This window comes from Diabrotica virgifera, chromosome 2 (genome assembly GCF_917563875.1).
Source record: "Diabrotica virgifera virgifera chromosome 2, PGI_DIABVI_V3a".
NCBI classification, from domain to species: domain Eukaryota; kingdom Metazoa; phylum Arthropoda; class Insecta; order Coleoptera; family Chrysomelidae; genus Diabrotica; species Diabrotica virgifera.
The window spans coordinates 269336170-269352626 of NC_065444.1; the positions used below are offsets into that span (position 1 = coordinate 269336170).

A 16457-nucleotide genomic window follows, 5' to 3' on the forward strand; every position below is an offset into this window, starting at 1 on the left:
AGAAAAGCAATAGTGATTTGTGATTATTTTTATTCCTATTCTTTAATATTTAAAAAATTGGTGAAGGTGCTAAGTTAATTTGTTAAAATAATAATTTTTTCCTCCTATATTGTTCACAAAAGTTCCTATTTGCAAAGCTTTAATACGCGTCCCTACAATAATTGGATTAATTTTTTTCTGTAACATATAAAGCAGCCAATTGTTCGGTAGATTAACACCATCCTCAATGCCACAGAAACCAGAGAAACACTGCCGATGGACTTTTACCGGCATAAATAAATTTTTGACGAGTGAAGTTCAGATGGAACCCACGGTCGGCTGAAGAGTGGCGCTTACAAAATAAGGCGGGGCGCAACATGGATCTCGGACCTCTTCGACTAGACTCGAGTGCTCTCGTAACGACGAAAGCTCGTGGAATCACAAACTCTTTCACCAGCATCCTGACAAGTTAGTCTATCGCCACCATTCGGTCTAGGTGGACGTATAAGTCGCAGCTTTTACACCGGTATCTCCGAGAAATATACAAAATAAATGAAGTAAATTTTTGAAATTTGACTTTTCGGTTTTTAAACGACAGTGTGCGTGTTATAAATAAGAAAAAATTGTACAAATGTGTAAAAACAAATCGAACTGTGCGTTTTAACTCGGAAATAATAAATTTGCTAGGACTACTATGAAATTGTGACCACAACTACCATGGCTTCACACCTTCTTCTCATCCTTCCTTTTCTTTTCAAATCATCGCTGTCCAGTGAATACCTACCCACTGATTCTTCCTCGCAGCCACTTCGCTACGAAGCTCCTGATGACTGTCAGTGGTGGATTAGAGAGCCAGCATCTTCGGGGGGCCAGGACGAAGTAGCCCTGACGTGCAACTTAAGGACCATCAACAGCGAGTTCGATACGACAAACTTTAGCGTAATTCCATCAGAGCACACCACGTCCCTGAGGATCGAATGCAACGGGGACATCATGTCGAGGAGTAGCTTGGACGATAAAAGCTTTATACATTTGACGAAGTTAAGAGCTTTGGAGTTAGAGCACTGCAAGTTGGGTCGATGGCCTTCGGGAACTCTTCTGGGACTCAGAGATTTGAGAAATCTAACTGTACGAACTCACAACACTGACTGGCCTGCTATGAATTTAGACTTTGCTCGAGACAGTTTCTTACCAGTCAGACAATTGGAGAGACTCGATCTGAGTTGTAATAACATTTGGTCGTTTCCTGAAAACATCTTCTGCCCTTTGATAAACTTAGTGTATTTAAACGTGAGTGAGAATCGGTTACAAGATGTTAGTGACTTGGGATTTAGGGAAAAAGCCCCGGGACTACCTCAACCGTTGATTAGTGTCGCCGAAGATGATCACCAACAACACACGGAGACAGCGAGGACTTTGACAAATCCATGTAATTTGGATATTCAGGTACTTGATGCTAGTTACAATCATTTTGTTCTTATTCCTGCTAGCGGTTTCAGTGTCCTGCGACGACTAAAAGAACTTTATATTCATAATAACGAAATTTCAATGGTCGCGGATAGAGCTTTAGCCGGACTCAAATCTTTGCAAATTTTTAGTCTTTCTAATAACAAAGTAGTTGCATTACCTTCAGAACTATTCAAAGACAGTGTTGGATCCATCAGAGAAATATATCTCCAAAATAACTCACTCAGCGTATTAGCCCCTGGATTATTTGCAAACTTAGAACAACTTTTAGCTCTAGATTTATCGAGAAACCTTCTAACATCTTCTTGGATCAACGCTGATACATTTTCAGGACTTATTCGACTAGTGTTGTTAAATTTATCGTACAACCGAATAAGCAAATTAGATCCTTCCTTCTTTCGCGACTTGTACACTCTACAAATCCTGAATCTCGAACATAACTCTCTGGAAACAATTCCTGCAGACACGTTTGCTCCTATGAATAACTTACATACTCTAATCATCTCCTACAACAAAATCACGTACTTAGATGCTTACTCCCTGAATGGTCTTTATGTTTTATCACTGCTAGCCTTAGATAATAACCTTCTCGAAGGCATTCATCCCGAAGCGTTCAGAAACTGTTCGAGTTTACAAGACTTGAATTTAAATGGAAACTTATTGAAAGCAGTGCCTTTAGCCCTGAAAGATATGAGACTAATGAGGACCGTAGATTTAGGAGAAAACGTCATAGACTCTTTAGAGGATCCTGGGTTTCGAGGAATGAGCAACTTATACGGGCTTAGAATTATAGGCAACAAGCTAACTAATATTAGTAAGAGAATTTTTTCTGATTTACCAGCACTGCAAATTCTGAATTTGGCTAGAAATAAGATTGAAAAAGTGGAAAAAGGAGCTTTTATTTACAGTCCTAATTTACAAGCTATACGATTAGATGCTAACAAACTTACAGATGTTAGCGGGTTGTTTGCAGATATTCCAAGTCTGCTCTGGTTGAACGTCTCTGATAATCAAATTGAATGGTTCGACTATGCTTTAATTCCTCAAGGTTTACAGTGGCTAGATATGCACAAGAACAACGTCAAAGACTTGGGCAATCGTTATAACATTGACTTTGAATTGAAACTACAAAGCTTAGATGCAAGTTTTAACAAAATAACAAGACTTAGTGCAGCTTCAGTGCCTAGCAATGTAGAATTACTCTTTTTGAACGATAATTTGATAACAACTGTTGAAGCCCATACATTTTTAAAGAAAACGAACTTAACAAGAGTTGATTTATATGCTAATCAGATTGTCAGCATGGATTTAAACGCTTTAAGACTAACTCCTGTCGATCCTGAGAAACCTTTGCCTGAATTTTATATAGGTGGAAATCCTTTTCAGTGTGATTGTACAATGGAATGGTTGCAAAGAATAAACAAACTAGATCATTTAAGACAGCATCCTAAAGTAATGGACTTAGAGAGTATTTATTGCAAATTATTGTACAATCGAGAAACTAATTATTTACCATTGATTGAAGCAGAATCTTCTCAGTTTTTATGTACTTATAAGACTCATTGTTTTGCATTGTGCCATTGTTGTGATTTTGACGCTTGCGACTGTGAAATGACCTGCCCTACAAATTGTACTTGTTATCATGACCAGTCTTGGTCAGCTAATGTGGTCGAATGTTCAGGAGTGGGTTACACTGAAATGCCCAGCAGGATTCCAATGGATGCGACCGAAGTTTATATTGATGGAAATAATTTTGGTGAATTGTCAAGTCATGCTTTTATAGGAAGAAAAAATTTGAAAGTTTTGTACGCAAATAATTCCAATATAGCCGCAGTGTATAATTATACTTTCAGTGGTTTGAAAAGGTTGACGATCTTGCATTTGGAGAATAATCATATAAAGCAGTTGCTGGGATTCGAGTTGGTGAGTTTGGAGTTTTTAAAAGAGTTGTATCTCCAAGGAAATCTTATCCATTTTATCGATAATAGAACTTTCTTGCCTCTAAAACAACTCGAAGTGTTACGGCTTGATGGCAACCGTTTATATTCTTTCGAAGTATGGCAATTTGCCCTGAATCCGTATCTTGTCGAGATCGGTCTCGCCTTTAATCAATGGTCCTGCGACTGTACCTACGTATCAAAGTTCAAAACGTGGCTCCAGGTGAATTACGGCAAAGTCGTCGATGCCAATAAGATAATGTGTATGTACAACAACGTCACGAAAGCTCTAGGACCTAATTTATCCGATTTTAACGGCACATCTTGCGTTAACGTGTTCACAGGTAGCAATCGAGCTGTTGTTGAGACTCAAGTGATGAACGATTATCTGCCGTTGCTATTAGTCACAATGTGCGTATTCATAGCGAGTGTTGTTATCGTGTGTGGGGCATTCTACTATCGCAGAGAGCTCAGGGTGTGGGTTTATTCCCGCTGCGGGTTACGAATGTGCTACAAAACGACAGCTTTCGAGGAACAACAGGATAAAGACAGACTTTTCGATGCGTACGTCAGCTACAGCGTTAAAGATGAGGCGTTCGTCAGTCAGGTATTAGCGCCTGGATTAGAATCGGGGGATCCGGGATACAGACTATGTTTACATTACAGAGACTTTAATGTTTCCGCGTACGTGGCTGATACCATAATTGAAGCCGTGGAATCCTCGCGGAGAACAATTATAGTTTTATCCAAGAACTTTATCCATAATGAGTGGTGTAGATTCGAATTCAAAAGTGCTTTACACGAAGTTTTGAAGGACCGCAGACGTAGACTGATATTCGTAGTGACTGGGGAGCTTCCCCAACGGGACTTGGACCCTGATTTGCGCTTGTACTTAAAAACTAATACTGTAATCGAATGGGGTGATCGTCAATTCTGGCAGAAGTTGCAGTTCTCGATGCCCGATATTCGAAGACCCTGTGTGCATCAAAGGAGTTCTGTTAATATTTATGCTACAGCAACTCCGAGCCATATGGATCGGGCCAGGAGTCCCGCTCTGCCACCGCCACCTCCTCCAGGGAAGCTGCCCCCGTTTCTTCAACATTCTTCAAGTTTGCCCAGAGATTCGAGGACGAGTATGCCGCATCCTTTGTGGGCGTAGCGGATGTTTTTTAGCAGGTATGTTGAGTATTTTTTGATTTCGTAATAATTTTTAATATAACTAAAATAATTTTGAAGTCCTACAAAATTTTTGTGAAAAATTTCGGTTAACTTTGACGTTTAGATCTTTTATTTTTTAACTTATCTAGGTATTGATGCCTGAAAAAAGGAACAAATACTTGAATCACTGTTTAAATATATAAAGTAATTTTTATTGTGCATATACATGATCTATATACAGAGGGTGCCCAATTAAATCGGGACCAATTTATTTTTAATTTTATGAAAAAAGTTACTCTTTATAAAAAGGTTTGCATCGCCTAAAACCTAAAATACAGTCATGAAATAATAATTTTTTTTAGTCGTATACGAGGTTTGTCAAAAAATATGAACCCAAAATTCATATTTTTTGACATTAGGTGACTAAAAAAATTTAATATAATCTGATGATTGCATTCTAGGTTGTAGATGATTCAGAACTTTTTATGAAGAATAACTTTTTTTACAAAATTCAAAATAAAAAAGTTTCACATGGTGTGAAATTAAGTCTGCACCATGTGGAAAACTTTTTTATTTTTAGTTTTATGAAAAATAGTTATTCTTTATAAAAAGGTCTTCATGATCTCTAAAACCTACAATATATTCATCAGATATTAAATTTTTTAGTCATATATGTAGGTACGCAGTTTGTCAGAAAATATGAATTTATGTTCATATTTTTTGAAACACCTCGTATATGCCTGAAAAGTTTTAATATTTGATAATTGTATTTTAGATTTTGGATCGTGCAAAACTTTTTATAAAGAATAACTTTTTTTCATAAAGCTACAAATAAAAAGGTTTTTCATATTATGGTGCCGACTTAAATGGACACACTGTATATACACTGCGGTGCAAAAAATATCGATCCACTAAAAATTTGTCATTTTTGATGTTTCGAATTTCCTAAACCTGTTGTCCGATTTAAGCGATTTTTTACCACGTTATAGCCTAATTCATTGACAATATCGCTGTAATAATATTGTTGCTAGACAGTCAAACTGTCATTGTATACCGGGTGTACGAATCAAACTGTGCATTTTTATCAAAGTTCGCATCACCCTGTGGATTATTCTATCATTTATAAAATACTGAAATTAAAACCCAACTGTAGCCTCAGGTTTTCTTAACGTTTTGTCTTTCGATTCATTCGCTTATGTTGGATAATAAAAAAGTTAGGTACTTTAACAACTGGCCATGTTCGTCATCAGTACAGGGTGTTTTCTAAATAAGTGCGACAAACTTTAAGGGGTAATTTTACATGAGAAAATAATGAAAATTTGCTTTATAATCATATGTCCGCAAACAATTCGTTTCCGAGATACGGGATGTTCAATTTTTTTTTACAAACTGACGATGTACTTATTGCTTTAAAACCAATTAAGATATGCAAATGAAATTTGGTGGGTTTTAAGACGTAGTTATTGTACATTTTTTAATATACAATTAAAAATTGTATATTCACCATTGGCGTGCGTACGGGTAATATTATCGGTCATAATACCCGTTTGCCCTCCAATGGTGAATATTAAATTCTTAATTGTCTGTCAAAAAATGTGTAATAACTACGTCTTAAAACCCACCAAATTTGATTTGCATATATCAACTGGTTTTAAAGCAATAAATAAATCGTCAGTTTGTAAAAAAAATTGAACATCCCGTATCTCAGAAATAAAACAAATAAGTACAAAAAATATTAGGGAAAAAAAGTTAAAAAAAAATGACTCGCTAAATGCTCTTATTAAAAAAAATGGTATGTTACTTGAATCGTCACTATCACTGTCATTTTGTAGTTTCGTATCAACTTTTGAAGCTCCTGTCTCTCATTCATGAATACCTACTGGTAAAATTTTGATAGGTTGAACAATAAGCACTGAAATTAAAAACTGGCGAATTTTAACAAAGGTTTTATTTTTTTTTGTACATTGCGATGTCAGTAACACGCGCGACTTGCACGTGTATTGTAGCTTTCAGGATTGAATATCTTTTCCATAGAGTCGATGATTTTTATTGTTTTTAGGACACCAAAAATGTAATAAAAAGAGTGTCTGCCAAGAAATCTGACATTTTCTCGTTATCAGTCCTTGAATCGTTGAATTTCTATTCTTCACTTATTATGAAACGAAAATTAATGCAAAATTTAAGGTATTTTTTTAGTTTGATTTCTTAGGCTCTCTATTTTCTTTTATTTCCTTTAATATTATTTATAATGAGAAATGATTTTTGGTGTATGTTTTTATTAGGATTGTTTTTTTGTCTGTTAGCTTATATGTAGAACAAAGACCTTTCAAATATTTTTGGTTGATTCCTCTTCGTTATTTTTTTTATCCGTGTTTCACTTTAAATCAATTTGCCTTCTTTTGATCAAAAAAGACTTAATTTTTAAGTTTATTTTTAGTTTTTCTCCTATATTTAGGTACATTTTAAATTCATTTTCTTATCTGTCTGTATTTATCTTAAAATAATATTTGGTACATTTAAAAAAATATAATTTTTTAAATCTTCAATTCTATGTGACTTTGTCTTTTTATGTCTGCAAAATATACCTATATATGATATGTATTATTCAACTTCTCCGATAGGAATTAAAAACTTGGTTTTTGCAGAAACTTAATATTCTTCTGTTCAATTAGTGTTTGTTCTCACGTCTGACAGGATAAAATTGTTTCTGTCGGAATTACTTCACTAGTCACACGCTTGTCGAGTCTAATATTGTGCCTATTTACAATCAGGATGCTTATTATATTGATTGGAGTCTGAAGCATCTTCTAACGATGAAAATCCGATAACAGTATCTCCCATCATTACAAACTCAAGCTGAGTTGACTACAATCTCAACAAATAGGTATACAATATTTTTTTAAATACGTTGTTTTCAGTTTCTTTTAAATTTATTTAATATTGAAAAGATTTTTAAAAATCTTATTTTGTAAAATATATGAAGCTGAGGCTAAAATGTCGAATAAAAAATGTTTTTTCTGATAATTTTCTATTTTCTCCAAAAATTCTTGAATTATTTTCTGAAAAATTAAATCTCAAGTTGTTTATTGAAGTATTTATTTTTGTTAATCATATTATAAGCAACATATAGTCAAACAACTTATTATTTATTATACCTATACCTTAATATTAACTTAACAAAAGTACATTTGATGAAATACAAACATTTGATGAAACATTAGTAGCATACTAATTGTTAATTTATAATTAAAAATTGTAACAACTTAAAATGTTATCATTAATAGTTACAACAAATATGTTTTTGAATATTTTCAGTCTTAAAACTATGTCTTCGACTACTTAAAATTAATTTTCATTCTTCATCCTCGTTATGAGCAATTCTGCTCCATCGTTGGCGGATTTCCCCATTTTGCTTTATAGTCCTGTCGCCAGGGGGGGTACAACGGCCTTCTTAATTCAGATGGACTTACCCAAGTTTTTTTATGTATTTTGACCCGTAGAACACGAATTTTTTGGGTAACAGTTGATCCGGATGTCGATAAGATTGTTATAAACAAAGAAGTTGAGGAATTACATAACAGCGATTTCTCGCAAAACAAAACATTTTTTTGTATTTTTTGGGTCATTCTAACCAAAAAATGTTCCTAAAAGTTTTTTCGTAGGATGCATAGTTTTCGAGATAAACGCGGTTGAACTTTCAAAAAATCGAAAAATTGCAATTTTTGAACCCGAATAACGTTTGAATAAAAAATAAAATAGCAATTCTGCTTACCGCCTTTAAAAGTTTAAGTCAAATTATATCTGTTTTGAATATTTGCATTGCTAAAAATTTATTTTTTGATTGTTAAAAAAAGCTATAAACACATAGTGTTTCCCGTGCCTAATACATGCGTTTTAATGCATGCTACTTAGAAATAGCCCCGCTTGCACTTTTACCTTCTCTACGTACTCGTTCGATTTTAAATGAGAAATCATTGAAACATCACTCAAGCACTAGGTGTTTATAGCTTTGTTTTAACAATAAAATAATACATTTTTAGCAATACAAATAATTCAAACCGATATAATTTGACTTGAACTTTCAAATGCGGTAAGCAGAATTGCTATTTTATTTTTTAATCAAAAGTTTTTCGGGTTCAAAAATTCCAATTTTTCGTTTTTTTGAAAGTTCAACCGCGTTTATCTCGAAAACTATGCATCCTACGAAAAAATTTGTAGGAACATTTTTTGGTTAGAGTGGCCCAAAAAATACAAAAAAATGTTTTGTTTTGCGAGAAATCGCTGTTATGTGATTCCTCAACTTCTTGGTTTATAACAATCTTATCGATATCCGGATCAACTGTTACCCAAAAAATTCGTGTTCTACAGGTCAAAATACATAAAAAAAACTTGGGTAAGTCCATCTGAATATAGGAGGCCGTTGTACCCCCCCTGGCGACAGGACTATTATTATGTGGTTATTTATTTCTTTTTTTAAACGCTTTTATTTAGTTCAATAGTTTGCATCAAATCTTTAGACGTTAATTTGACTCCCTTTTCTTCAATGCAAATGAATGAAAATTTGCCGACGTATGCATTCGCGGGAACAATACACGAATAATCAATAAAATTTTTTTTTATGTTTAATAATTGTTTAAATAAAAAAAAAAGATTTTAATGGAAAATGCTTCAATTCTCTTGTTTTTTACAATGTAGAAACTTGAAAATTTTACGGATTGTAGCTAATAATATGAACTATACATAATTTCACTTCTTACGTTAATTGTTTACGTTATGCTTCATAAATAAATAATGAAGTTTCAAATTTTGAACGCTCATATTTGTTTATATAAAAATCGGCGCTTATTTGTGTCAAATTTCAATACGATACGAAACAAAACTTCAAAACTCGAATTAAAAAAATTCGTGTTTTTATCTTAGTCTTAGAAAAACCACCGGTAGAGACGTTTTGTGCTACAATGAACATTAGAATTCGTTTTGGCGTATTAATTAAACGCTTTTCTTTAGTTCAAGTTTGGGTCAAATCTTTGGACGTTAATTTGACTGCCTTTTCTTCAATGTAAATGACAAAAAATTTGCAGACATATGCATATATGGGAACAATACGTTATGCTTCATAAATAAACAAAGTTTCAAATTTTTTGCCGATTCCGACTACTTGTCATGTTAGTTAGTACATCATAATATATGTTTTATAGATATTTTAATAAACATGACGATCTATATTAATGTTTGAAAAGTGTAAAGTCAACTTTACATTACATGATTTATCATGTGATTTGTCATATGATTTGGTCATGGAGTGAAATTTACATGTTTACACTGTGTGATTTGTCATATGATTTTGCATTGTTTATACGGGTCGTTTTGTCATAAGCATTGTCATGCGGCTCGTCATGGGAAAAATCATATGACAAATCACATGATAAATCATGTAGTGTAAAGTCGACTTAAGACTAAAAAGTAAAAAATAAAAAAATATGAAAAAAATTTTTTTAAGAAACGCTTTTCTTTAGTTACGAGTGACTAAAATTAAAAATATTATAAAAAAATCAACCAAAAAGCAAAAAATAAAAAAAAATTGAAAAAATCTAACACATTCGTTAAAGAAAAGCGTGAGGCGCTATCCTCTAACCGTTTATTCGATAAAGACGCGCCACGCTTTTCTTTGACGAATGTGTTAGATTTTTCAATTTTTTTTATTTTTTGCTTTTCGGTTGATTTTTTTATAATATTTTTAATTTTAATCACTCGTAACTAAAGAAAAGCGTTTCTTAAAATTTTTTTTTCATATTTTTTTTTTATTTTCCTTGTCCATTCGTTTATGCACTGCAAGATACATTTTTTTCCAATGTCTTCACTCCTGTTTGGATCTCTCAGCGTATTTCCTGTAATTCTTCTCAGTACTCTCATCTATGTCGTCTCTAGTAGTCTTTGTGTTCTGTTTTTGATTAATGTTGCCCAAATGCAAGACCAAGACGAGACTTAGACAGTCTTGGTCGTGGTCTTGCGGCAGTACACCTGGTCTTGGTCTTGGTCTTGTTATTGCTCTCCCGGTATTGGTCTTGAAGCAAGAGTCTTGCAAGTCTCGCAGTTGCCCATTAGAATATTGCATATCTTTGAACAACGTAACAGAGAGGTAGATTTTAAGCTTGAATATCATAGCCATAGTAAAGACTAGCCAAATTAATAAATATCTAGACTTAGAAACTGACACCGGGTGAGGTGTGAACCCACTGTTTGAAACTAGACTGTCATTACTTTTTTACTTATTTAAAAACAGCCTGTAATGATGAAAAACATGCCTAGTTAAAAAAACATAATGTTAAGAAAATGTGAGGATATAGTTTTAATTTCAGTATTTTATAATTGCTAGAATATTTCACAGAGTGATGCTAGCTCTGAGAAAAAACAGAGTTTAATTGGTACTCCCGGTATACAATGACAATAATTGACCTGTCTATCAACAATATTATTCCAGCGATATTTATAAAGAATAAGACAACATATTAAAAAAAATCACTTAAATCGGACAATTTAGGACATTCGAGACATTAACAATGACCCGTTTTTAAGGTGGTGCGTAAATTTTTTGGAGAAGTGTATATCGTTATTAAAGGGTATCCGGCATTATTGGTTCTTTTGTCTCCTTATCATACTTTTAAATATTAGCCGCGCTGCTTCGGCAAATTTTGTGTGAGTGTTCTCATAGCACATTGAACAAAAACAATACATAATAATAGTCTTACTATTCTATATACCGATAAGATTTGTGGTGTTTAAATCCCTAGAAAACTATTAATGAAAAAAATTAATTACTTATTAGGTATATTTTTTATCAGATAAGGTAACATATTTTTAAAAAGTTTGGATACGATATTCGATATTATTTACTATCGGCGTCGCTACGCAAGAATGTTATGTTATGATTAGAAGGCGACTATTCTCAATTAATTTCAGAGAAGTCGTCTGCTGGGAAAGTTTTATTACAAAATATTTTATTTTTACATTGTAATGATGACAAATGTGTCAAGTGTTCTTTGTTTGCTATGTATGTTTATGGTATTGTTCGTAATGCGCATAAGTCCAATGTTCAACATTTTTGTTACAAATTTTTTTGTTTCTCATAAAGTATCTAAGAATATAGCCGAACTAATATACTCCCTAAAGCGACCCTCAGTTCTAACTGCAAGACGCAAGAGTCTCGCAGGCTTAGTCTTGTTCTTGCTTAAGTCTTGCACGGTATGTTTTGGTCTTGGTCTTGCTAAAATTAGGCGGTCTTGGTCTTGCGAAAACGCAAGAACAAGACCAAGACTGCAAGACCAAGACCGATTTTGGGCAACACTATTTTTGATGCCTATGTCATCGTTATAAATTCTTGACTTCATCTCAGTGTTAATGTCGGTTTTGCCATAACAGTGTTATTAATGCATCCTGCCAGTCTATTTGCTTTTTGTATTTGCGATTTCTCACTTCTTTGACCAGGTCTCCATAGCTGGTCACTGTAATTCCAAGGTATTTTATTTTCATTACTTATTCAACACAGATACCATCAATTTCTATTTTAGGTTCATCTGAATGGTTCTTTGCTGATAAGAATGGTTCTTTGCTGTAACTGATTCTGACTTATCTTGGTCATGTGATGAGAGGAAGTAAAAGACGCATTTTCTGAAAGAATAATTTAAAATAATAGTATAGATGTAGCTGCGTTGACCTGTTTATAGCTACAGTCTTAAAAGAGAAGAGAGCTGCTATGATTAACATTCTCCAACACAGGAGATGGTACCTAAATAAAAGGAAGATTTTCAACTTTCCCTTCAGTAATGGTATTTGTAAGTCCTTCTAAAAATTATCAAGAAATATAAATATAAGCCCTGAATATACAGTACTATACTACAGAGTACAATATTTAGTAGCTGAAGGGTACATCTTTTAACCCTTATCAATTTTTTGACATTAAACCGTTTGGTATTTAGTTATATTGGTCATATTTTAAACATGCTCTTTTTACATAAAGCTTTATTTTTTATTTAGTCCAAGGATTTTCTGTCATGTTTTTCATTTCTGTGATATTTTATCGTAAAAATCATACACTTAAATTGTGTTTGAATCGCGCTAATTTGGCCCATAGCGCTTCGTAATGTTTGTATTCAGTTGCTTATAAAATATTCATTCAATCATACATACTATCCTCATGCATTGTAATCTATTCTGCACATGTTGCCAGTGGCACTCTATTGGGAATAGCATATTATTCTTGACACTCTCAATTTAATTATTGCCGAGTCACGCAATAACCGTGCTTTGATAGCAATGATATTATGTAGTAAATGGTTGTTCTCAACTGAAGGATAAAAACTGGTAAATACAACCATAGTTAAAAAAGTCTACTTTCGATTTTTCTTTAAAAACTAAGAAAGTGGTAGGTACGTCACTTTTAGTAGATATTTGTGATTTTGAAAACATATTTTTGGATGAAAACGGATGAATTTTTCTATTCTTTCTGTGACTGCAAGTAAAAACCTAATATAGAGCTGCCTTCTTCTTCTTACGATGCCTCTCTGTTCCGGGTGTTGGCGATCAGCATGGTTATCCCAACTTTACTTGCTGCTATTCGGAATACTCGGGTTGTATATTATTGAACAACTTTCTTTTAGTTTTTAGGTTTTAAAGCCAAGATATTTTTCTTCTCCCTGGTCTTTTCTTTCGCAATACCTTGTCCTGAAAAACGAGTTGCATCAAGCCGTATTTCTGTTCAGTTTTCATAACATGAAAATAATTTAAATAATAATATTTGAGTTATCCTCCCGCTCAAAATGGTCCGGAACATTGTTTAAATAATCAAAATGTCAAAATATGAAGGAAAAATTCGATTTTTTATGGGTTTTTTGATTATAACTTTTCATTTCTGAGAAAAGTTGTACTAATATAAAAGTTGCGTAACTAAATTTTCTATAATACAGAATTGGTTAAAAATTAACAAATAGTCACCCTTGCTGCAAAATTGCAATAATTGCGAAAAAAAATTATACAAAAACAAGTATTCGTATTTTACGTCTTTCAACCATTTATGCTACACTTAGGACTTTCATATTTTAGCCAGAAAAACTTTATGATATAGTAAAACAACATTGTAAATTTCATTAAGATCGGTTTAATAGATTTTGCAAAATAAATTTTGCAATCCAGCTTTCGCAAAACAAATTCATTTTTTTTTAATGTTGCAGGACTGAAAATAAAGCAGATAGCAAGTTGAATTTTTTTTGCTTATTGAAGTGTACTGTATCTTTCATTTGCAATTTGCAAAATTAAAATCGATTAATTACCACGGCGTCAGGAAATTTTTTAAATAAACATTAATTTTTGGTGCTACGCGCAGGACAGCGGTGTTCGATTCACACAAGTTAATTTCCACCAAAATTTCTTCCAATCTTTATCTAATATATTATTTTCTTACTCTATATTTTGTTGTATTTTAATATTTTAATTCCTTCTTCTTAACGTGCCCTATCAAGTCCCCTTGACGTTGGCGATTAACATGGCGAAACTTTCTCTGTCTCGAGCTATTCTAAATAGGTGTTCTGCTTTCTTTATTCCTGTCCACTCCCGGATATTCTTCAACCAAGAGGCCTGCTTTCTACCAATTCCTCTGCGTCCTTCGATTTTACCAATCATAATAAGTTGAAGAATATTATACCGGTCTCCCCTTACTACGTGTCCAAAATAGGCCATCTTTCTATATTTGATGTTATCAAGCAGCTCACGGGTAGCATTTGCTCTCTTAAGGACTGCCACATTTGTCAGCATAGCCGTCCATGCTATTTTTAGAATACGTCTGTGCAGCCACATTTCAAAGGCCTCCAAACGGTTTTAATTCCACAAAAATCAAACTAATTTTATTATTATTTGTGAAATATTGTTTAAACAATTGCATATGTTTAAACATAATAAACTTTTATTCTCTAAGTTAAAATATATGAACAAAGAAAGTTTTTGCTAAAAAAAGTGTTATTTCAAAAGATAAAGTATGTGTTTTTATTTTGCAATAAACAAATTTATTTATTTATATCGAAATGTAATAAAAATTGAAATGTATCAAGCATTATCAAAAGTCAATGGAATGCCCAATCAGAGCCAACTATCCGCTGTCCTGCGCGTAGCACCAATAATTAATGTTTATTTAAAAAAAAAACCTGACGCCGTGGTAGTTAATCGATTTTAATTTTGCAAATTGCAAATGAAAGGTACAGTACACTTCTATATGCAAAAAAAAATTTCAACTTGCTATCTGCTTTATTTTCTGTCCTGTAACATTTTGAAAAAATTAATTTTTTTTTCGAAAGCTGGATTGCAAAATTTATCTTACAAAATCTATTGAACCGATCTTAATGAAATTTACAGTACTGTTTTACTGTATCATATAGTTTTTCTGGGTTAAATAGAAATGTCCTAGGTGTAGCGTAAATGGTTAAAAAACGTAAAATGCGAATACTTGTTTTTGTATGGGTTTTTCGCAATTATTGCCATTTTGCAACAAGGGTGACTATTTTTTAAATTTTTAACCAATTATATATTGTAGGAAATTTAATTACGCAACTTTTATGTTAGTACAACTTTTCTCGAAAATGAATGCTTTTAAAGTTATAATCAAAAAACTAAGAAAAAAATCGAATTTTTCCTTCATTTTTTGACATTTTAATTATTTAAACAATGTTCCGGGCCTTTTTGAGAGGGAGGATAACTCAAATATTATTATTTGGGTTATTTTCAAGCAATTTCTGCAAAAAAATTTGAGTCACCTCTCAACGTCCAAATGTAGATACTAATATTTTTACAGATGCGCCCTGGTCTACAAGATATTCTAATTTGCGCTTTTTGACTGTTAATAAATCTCACATTCCTTGCACATTCTACGTAGAACCTCAGCATTACTCATACCATCGACCATCCCCCATAAAATTCTTAAAATACTCTATATATCCTAATATAAGCGTCTACTCTATGTAATAACGTAGCATATATCTGTGGCTTGGTACAAGAAGTGCCTAAGTCACTTTTTTTCACTTTTGACATTTTTGGTCTAAGTGTCTTAAAAAAACACAACGGTTTCAGTGCAAGACATGCCTAAGTCTATCTAGCCTTATAAATCACATTTTCATCAAATCAAGAAGTACCTATGTCTCAAAGTCTCGTTTAGTACTAGACTAGAAAGTTAGTACTAGAAATGCGCATGTTAGACATAGGTTTTCTGGTTAAACTGAAAATTGGTACAAGAAATTCATAAGTCGACTTGGGGATTGAGATTTAAATTTTTAATGTCAGAACTGCCTATGTCGTAACAATCACATCTTGTTTAAATGTATGGTTTTTTTACCGGCAACATCGGAACGTCTGCTTAACGGTTATTTTACAAATATTTTTGATAGGTATAATTTGTGCAGTCTATGTCTAATTTGAAGATAATAAATTTGTGGTCGATTTGATTTTAGTGCTAGATACTTGTGCAAAGTGCGATCGGTATAATTAATTAATATTGATACAACTTCTGATTTGCAAGAACAAGCAGTTCATAAAGAAAATTATAGCCAGCATCTTGACATGGCAGATCGAGCATACAAGGAGAAAAAAATGATAAAATCCGAAGCTGTAATTCTGAAATTGTTGCATTTTTGTCATTCGGTTTAGAAAAAAGCTTAGCTACACCCCTGCTTCAAAACAATATTTCTATTCTATAAAAGATTGTTACGTTTGTTACGTTTGGGACGAATCAATAGGCGCTAGAGGAGGACAAGAAATATCATCTTGTTTGAGGCACAATATTCTTTACTTACCGACAAATTAAAGAAATTAACATGTACAGTGACTACTGTTCAGGACAAACAAGAAATATTTATATGGCTGTTACGTTGTGTCTTT

The 16457-nt window shown here is 32.9% G+C and overlaps 1 protein-coding gene across 1 annotated transcript in view; it reads left to right on the top strand.

The window, feature by feature from the left end:
• The first annotated feature begins 438 nt into the window (after positions 1-438).
• The window catches only part of LOC114327247 (toll-like receptor 6), a 39798-nt gene continuing 23779 nt past the window's right edge, over positions 439-16457 (top strand). The window contains exon 1 of the mRNA XM_028275788.2: positions 439-4559. Within this exon, the coding sequence (XP_028131589.1) occupies positions 697-4542 (3846 nt within the window). The 5' untranslated portion in view covers positions 439-696 and the 3' untranslated portion in view covers positions 4543-4559. The remainder of the gene's footprint in view (positions 4560-16457) is intronic.